This window comes from Sebastes fasciatus, chromosome 8 (assembly GCF_043250625.1).
Source record: "Sebastes fasciatus isolate fSebFas1 chromosome 8, fSebFas1.pri, whole genome shotgun sequence".
Lineage (NCBI taxonomy): Eukaryota > Metazoa > Chordata > Actinopteri > Perciformes > Sebastidae > Sebastes > Sebastes fasciatus.
Window position 1 is genome coordinate 9,523,058 of NC_133802.1, and position 7,783 is coordinate 9,530,840.

General features: G+C 38.6%; 1 protein-coding gene across 2 annotated transcripts in view; it reads right to left on the minus strand.

The window, feature by feature from the left end:
- tm9sf4 (transmembrane 9 superfamily protein member 4) overlaps positions 1-6,801 on the minus strand; it is a 68,192-nt gene extending 61,391 nt beyond the window's left edge. Inside the window, exons 1-5 of one of the 2 annotated variants that reach the window (XM_074643215.1) lie at positions 6,752-6,801; positions 4,193-4,303; positions 2,441-2,540; positions 2,143-2,299; positions 495-639 (exon numbers count right to left, since the gene is read on the minus strand). In XM_074643215.1, coding sequence (XP_074499316.1) covers positions 495-639; positions 2,143-2,299; positions 2,441-2,540; positions 4,193-4,303; positions 6,752-6,769 — 531 coding nt within the window. In that variant the 5' untranslated portion in view covers positions 6,770-6,801. The remainder of the gene's footprint in view (positions 1-494; positions 640-2,142; positions 2,300-2,440; positions 2,541-4,192; positions 4,304-6,751) is intronic. The other variant, XM_074643214.1, reaches the window with a different exon arrangement.
- Between the last annotated feature and the right edge of the window lie 982 nt (positions 6,802-7,783).

A 7,783-nucleotide genomic window follows, 5' to 3' on the forward strand; every position in this document is an offset into this window, starting at 1 on the left:
TTAGTATCTTTCAAAAAATATATATATATGACATTCTGTACATAAATATATTAGGGCTGTTTGTTTTTTTTACAGTGTTTGAAGCTTCGTATTTCATGACGTCATCACCCTTAAACATTAAAAAATCCTCAAACACCCTTAACTTGAATGAAGTGATTCATCAGATTGAATGAGTGAGTCTTTTCTTATTAAATCAACTTTTTTTAATGAATATAACCCCTCAGTGTGTGTTTGTGTGCAGCAAGCAGTTTTTTGACCGCAGTGAAAATGTGGTTTTTCAAAGGCTAAACGCCAACAAATATGTATCGAAGCAAAATATTTTGTTCAATAAATATACATGCTGTGAATTCTGGAAATGATTTCATCTATCGTTTTTCAATAAATGTCGACTTTTGGACTGTACAACGCTCTGGAGTTACTCTGGAGTTAATTTCAATGTCAACGTTATGCATGAAGCTTTGAAGCTTCAAACTAATCAGGGAGATACCATCTACCTTGTTGCTGTCGACAAAGCCCAGTCTGTAGCCATGTTCAAACTGGATATCTTTCACCAGGTCCTTCTTCTGCTCCTCCTCCCCGGCTGTCTCTCTGTTGGGGTAAAACTCTAACCTGGTGGCAACTGGTAGGTTATCTGCAATACTGAAAGGCACAGGGGGATGTTCAATTAGTTTTGGTTTGCATATTGAACATTTAAAAAAATCCAAATGCTAGAAAACCAGGCTATCTTAGAGATATGAATGAGAACAGAAAAAAAAAAAAAAAACATGATCTTCCAACTACATTATACTGCAAGTACTAAAAGAATTGCCTCAACTTTACAAATCAGTTCTGTGGTCACTGAACAAAAAGGTATTAATTAAAATAAAGCAATGCACGGTATTCCTTGTGGCAATTAGGGATGCACCAATTTCAAAATTCTGGGCCGATACTGATGTTAAAAATAACAATTTAGCCGATACCAATGTTTTCGCTGTTATTTATTCCCCTGTTGTGCCAGGGAAACAAAGACCTCTTCATTATAATAAAAAAATAACTGAGCTGTTTTGAAGCCATTCGGCTTTTCATTACTGTTTTTGAATGAGCACAAATTCAATCGTACAAATTTATGAAACAACCTTTAATATAACCTTCTTTCTCATGAAAAATATTCTTTTTTTAAAATAACTGCTTAAAAAGCTTTTTCAGCTGCTATAGCCTTCAACTACCTACTCAATGAGAAGAACGTTTCAGTACTTACACCACCCAACAAAAATATTTGTTTTGTGAAACAAAAATTCAATGTAAATGTAAAAGCGATTTGAAACATGAGCAATATTGCTCACACATAGACTTTCTCATTTTTTTATCTGTCCGAGAGAACGACGCGTTCCGTGATCGATCAACTAGTGGACTGGTAGCGGCAGAACAGAGGGGATGAAGAGCTCCGCCCTGCTGGTGCAGCTTCAGGCCTCGCTGCCTCAGCTGTCCGGGCTGGACGCCTATATGGACGCGCCGGCCCTGGCTATAACATACAGGCGTAGAGGCAGCTCTGCGTAGGAGTGTGCGTTCAGTCACACGCCATTGCCTATTTCTAGAAACAAAAATGTTTTTCCATACTCTCGTTTCTTTTTTCTATACTTATCCAGACCTGGAAATGACTAAAATCAAATTCCTTACTTTTCCATACTGCGTAGAAACCCTGACTGATTGACATGTCATTGACCATAACAACGTTTTTGTTGCAGATCTTTCTCTGAGGAACGTGTAATAATCCCACATGGCCGCTTTTTCTCTCACTTTTATTTGTAAACAAACCACGCGGCGCATGGCACCCGCCGTCATGCCACAGTCGTGTGGTATCCAGTCAGTGGCTTCTTCTCCGAATCAGCAGCTGGTTACTGTTGTCCGAGACCGACAGTAAATAACCAACACAGCATTTAGCCGGCGCAAAATTGATGCAACACAAGAGATAAACATCGGCCACTGACTGCCATCGGCGAATGTCATTTTATTTGCAGATAGGCCGATGGCAGTCAGCAAGGTGAATATCGTCCGTTATCGATGTTCGGCCAATAAATCGGTGCATCCCTAGTGGCGATAGGTCAATATTAGCAGCATTCTGGGTGATTCCCTTGGTAACAATATTGAGGAAGGGATGCTCACAGGTGCACATAATACTCCTCCTGGATTCGCTCAGCAAACAGCTTGCTCTCTTCTATGCTGAGCTTTTTCTTGTTGCATACCATCTCACATTTCCGATCCTTGTTCATCTCAACATTGTAGAGGGTATTCACAATACGGTCCCCACGTAATACCTCACCTACAAAAAAAAACATTTTTTTTTAAAATAGCAAAATGTAAGATAACATTGCTTTTCCTGAACAGGATGAAGTCAAATTAAGTGAGAAGTTTAGGGAAACTTCACAGACTACACTCCACACGTCAGCAGCAGTCCACTTACCCAGGTTCTCTCCCTTGTAGACAATAGATTCTGGCTTACAGAAAGGCAGGGAGTAGTATTCATAAGGAAGCTGGGTGCGGGAGCTGGTAAGCTTCACTGCCTGAAAAACAAATGATCTGACTGACTGACTGGGTCACAGATATAGTTATATGCAAAACTACACTCACAACATCTTGGTCTGAATGACACTGAAGCTCTACTTTGGGTGTGAGCTTTCTAACCATGACCAGTAAGACCAGTGTTCATAAAAAAGTAACTTCCTGCCAGTCAAACATCTTAAACAAACATTAGTAACTTCTCAATGACAGTGTTGACTGTTGGACACCTGGGGGCTGTTTCACAAAACCTGGATAGTGGCTTAAACTGGGATTTTGGGAATTCTATAAAACACATATCAATTAGCACAGCAGGAATTCTGCATGGGATGGATGTCCTACAGGTAACACTCACTATGTTGCCAGACTGCCTCTCAGGCTGTACAGCGTCTGGGACCTGTTATAAATTATTTTGTTCTACGAGCACCACATCACTGACTTCTTATCCATTATGGACTAAAAGCCCAAGACTGACATGTACATCCAGCCTTCCTTCCATCTTTCTTTAATGGTCATAATACAACACACCCTGCATAATTCCTGCTGTGCTAATTGATATGTGTTTTACAGAATTCACAAACTGTCAGATGTCTGTACAGCACACACTCATATGTGAATGTCTCTGTGTACATATATCTATTATTATAATTGTATTCTTTTATGGACAAACAAATAAAGAAAAAAAATGACCCCTTACACCCCTAAAAAGTCCAAGGATTAACCCATGGCTGGCATTTATTAGCAGCAGTGTGCAGCCAAAGGCAATAATAAGGTGTAAGTCTCTAAGGTGCTGTCCCTGCTAAACTGTTTGGTCAAACGAACTCTGGTGCATTTGACCATCTGGTTTGGTTTGTTTAGGTTGGTATGAAAGCTGTCGTCGAACTCAGGTCTGGAACAAGATCCACCTCTTCAGGTCGTCCCAGTCCGGACCAGAGTTTCACCAATCAGGTGGTTGTTTTTGGTGTGAAAACAAAGTAAGCCAACCAAAGGATTTGGTGATAATAGATATTTGATGTTAGCATGAATTCAAACTCTAAACCATCATTAAATTCATCAACTGATCATGGGAACTGTGAAGCGATCTGTATAAGCTATCAATCATTTGGTAATCATGGTAAAACGCTATGCTTGTCAGCAAACAAGTGCAAGGATTTTTCCTGCTCAATTAGAGCAAATAAAGTTTAAAACAGAGGTGATATGCATGTGTGTGCTACACCGTGTATTATTTCAGAATTTGACTTCCCCACATGGGTCTATGTAGCACTGCTGATGATGCAAGATGAAAGTCACCAAAACTGTCCGATGATTGAGTTACCAATCAGTCTGTACATTTTCCAGCATACAGCTCTTGGTTCGTTCAACATGAAACGGACCAGAACTAAAAGGCTGCGATGCGTCATTTTATCCCTTGGTCTGGACCAAATGAACTAAACTACAAATGTGAAAGCAACCTAATATCCATGTTTTTGGTGTGGGAGGTGGACAGTGCACTTGCATGAATATGGAAAGATCAGAAAAAATCCACAAATAAACACCACAGTTGGGTTAAAACCCAGGACCTTCATAATGTAAGGCAATGGTGCTAAAAAAGTGAACAAACATATCACAATGTTTCTGCTAATCTGTGAAATGTTGATCAAATGAATTTTAGTCTTACCTTAAGATCTACTGTGCCACCCTCATGGAAGTCCCGGGGAGCGACTCCCGGAACATAGAAGGGCCGGACAACGGGCAACGAGGACAGCAGCAGTAAGGCCCACCACGTCTCCTGCAAAACAGACATCACCAAATGTTTCACCACACAGACACAAACACTACATACTATGTGTATACTGTGTACTGACATTTGACAGATAAAATTGTGTGTGTATGCAAGACAAAAACATTCTAAACATGAAATTTTGTATTTCATCATGCCATATAAAGATACAAAAGATTTTAGACCAACTACAAATAATGTAAATTTGTTATAGAGGTGCAGAGACCATGCTGAGCTTCAAGTTATATGAGAAAGAGAGGAAGGACAGTTGCTGTGCACTGATAGCAGAGTGAGCTTCAAATCTCTTTCAAGAGATGCCTTCAGGCAGAGCAAACCTAAAACTACTTTGTAACATTTCCTTTTCATGATGTAACTTTATACACAGCTCATCTTTGGGAGGTTAACACCTCACCTGCAAAAGTGTTGTTTCTTTTTTGTGTGTGGAGGACAATGTCACATCAAAATGCATCCTCTAACATTAAACCAAAAATAACATTTCAGTGACTCTCCAAGTTTACCCTGAGGCTTTTACATATTGGAATGCACTTTTCCTGACAAAATGGATAAAGTTGTAGTACAATATTAGTATAGTAATGGTGGAGGATCCCTTCAAGCCATTAGCTATCTTGTAAAATGCCTATAAAAAGTAACTACATCATCAAGTCAAAGCAACATTTCAAACAAATCCAAGACTTGAAAAGTGACAATCAGGGGAAGGTTATATTAATATTTCCAAGTCTCTTTCTAGTCCCCAGAACTAAGTATGGTAGTTTGCTTTTATGGAAAAACTACAGCACAGCTGTAAATCTGAATGGAGACCATCGTGAGAAGTTTCTCAGTCATACAGGTCATACAGGCTTGTGGTCACTCAGGGAGCTACAGGGCTCCAAAGCTGAGATGAGAGACATTGTGCAGCATACAACTGTTGCCCAGGTGGTTCACCAGTGGCAGCTTTACAACACAGAGCTGAAGAGAAAAACCTCACATTACATCCAAGCTATTGTTTCTCACAGGGTGTGTGGAAACAGAGTCATGCCTTCTGAACTGGCTGTGTGGAGCATGAGAACTGATACTAGGGAGAGAAAGATTTATTTTTCAACACAACATTGATCCCAAACAGAAAGCCACAGAAACAGAACAATGGCTAGACAACAACAATCTTAATGTGGGGTGGGGGAGTCCATTAATTTGGACTGCTTCTATATAGCACTTTGATCCAAATCAATTTAATCAATCAACTCAAATCTCACTCACACACATAAATGGCAGCAAACTGCCATGCAAGGCCTAACCAGAGAGAGCAACTTGGGGTTCACTGTTTAACTCAATGACACTTCGACATGTGGACTGGAGGAGCCGGGTACAGAACTTAGTGGAAGACCCTTTTCTATCTGCAGAGCCACAGCCAACCCCAATCTGTGGCAGAAACTCATGCAACTTCACAGAACTTAAAACAGTCGTGCAAAGACACATACATGTTGGGGAGTAGACTACAGTGTCCTGATGTGCAAAGCTGCAGATCTGCCTATCCAAACAGAATCAAGGCTGTGGTTGCCTTGTAGGTGCCTCTACTACTACATGTTTAACTCGAGAGAGAGAGAGAGAGAGAGAGAGAGAGAGAGAGAGAGAGAGAGAGAGAGAGAGAGAGAGAGAGAGAGAGAGAGAGAGAGAGGAGGGGTACTTCTCGATTTACTGTAATTATCTTGTCCTTAAGATACCTTACATGGTTTCCTTTGACATTACAGAGTCATCATCTATTGTTCAGTGTCAGAAAGCCTACTAGTGATGATGTGATTCAATGCTGGAGAACAATAAATGGAGAACAAGTCCACGAGGAGCACATGCATTGTTACAGTCATTGTGAGTTATGACATGCTAAGGAAAGGAAGTTAGCAAGCTCCTGACATACAATGTGTTATCAGACAGTAGCAGCACAGTTCAATAACACAGGCACAGTCTTCATCCACGTGTTTGTTTGTCGCTGATCTGCTGCTGTCATGTTGACATTAATCAACACTATTAACTACAACCAGCTCGAGCTGACGCTGCTAGCAGAGATGCTAACAGCTAATGCTGAGCCCAAGTTCGGCTGGCTGGTTTATCCAGCCTGTGACGCAAATGACAGTCCAACAAGCGAGTGCGTGGCCATTTGTTCTCTGTCAGCCCAGTTTAAAACACCAGACACGTGGTATAAATCAGAGTTTAGAGCCGACAGCTCTCTGACAAGTCAAGCTAGGTGATGCTAGCATGCTAACTCCAGCAGCAGTTAGCACAAATCCCCAACAGTCAAACCTCACAAACTACAGTCAGTCTGCACGCGATACACGTTACAGGGTTGTTTATCGACCACGGGAGAAGTCTACTCTGTCGTAGTTACAGCAGTGAGTCTGGGTTAGTGTGTAAAGACGTTAAAGAGAGACGAGCAGTTTCATGAAGAAGAGCTCGCTCTGCACTCACCATAGCCGCGGCCGCCATTTTGAATACGTGTCATTAGTGACGTCGCGGAAGTGCTGAGGGTCATCAACTCTGATCATCTCTTCAATGTGACACACCCACATGCAGATGTGGTGCTGCTGAACAGCTGGATAGACTCTCACCTCACTGACATGATTATAATATATAATATAACATATAATGAACAACTAGCCTACTAATATAAATAAATATACTAAGTATATATATATAATATATAATATATAATATATAATATATAATATATATAACAGCTGAATGGTCTCTTGCCTAACTGAAATGATTATAATATATAATATAACATACAATTAACGACTAGCCTACTAATATAAATCAATATACTTAGTATATTGATTTATATTAGAAGGCTAGTCGTTCATTATATGTTATATTATAATATATATATAACATATAATGAACGACTAGCCTATATATATATACTTATATATATATACTTAGTATATTAGTATACTTAGTATAGCCTATATATATATACTTAGTATATATAATAATATATATAATGAACGACTAGCCTATATATATATACTTATATATATATATACTTAGTATATATACTTAGTATATATATACTTAGTATATTAGTATACTTAGTATAGCCTATATATATATACTTAGTATATTGATTTTATATATATATTACATTATAATATATATATATATATATATATTATAATATAACATATAATGAACGACTAGCCTACTAATATAAATAAATATACTAAGTATATATATATATATAAAATACTGTCTAATAATGCTTTATATATATAAAGCATTATTAGACAGTATTTTTCCCATCTTCCTTTGATATAATGTGAAATACCGATAAGTAGTATGATTTTAAATAATTATGATTTGGCTCCACCTTCATTAATACAATGCCTACAAACAAGCACATTAATTGTGTATAATAGAATGTAAAAATAACATATGAAATTGCTTGCTGTTATATGAATGCACATTTACTGTCTTTTCTGTACTGTTTTTTGTATTTAT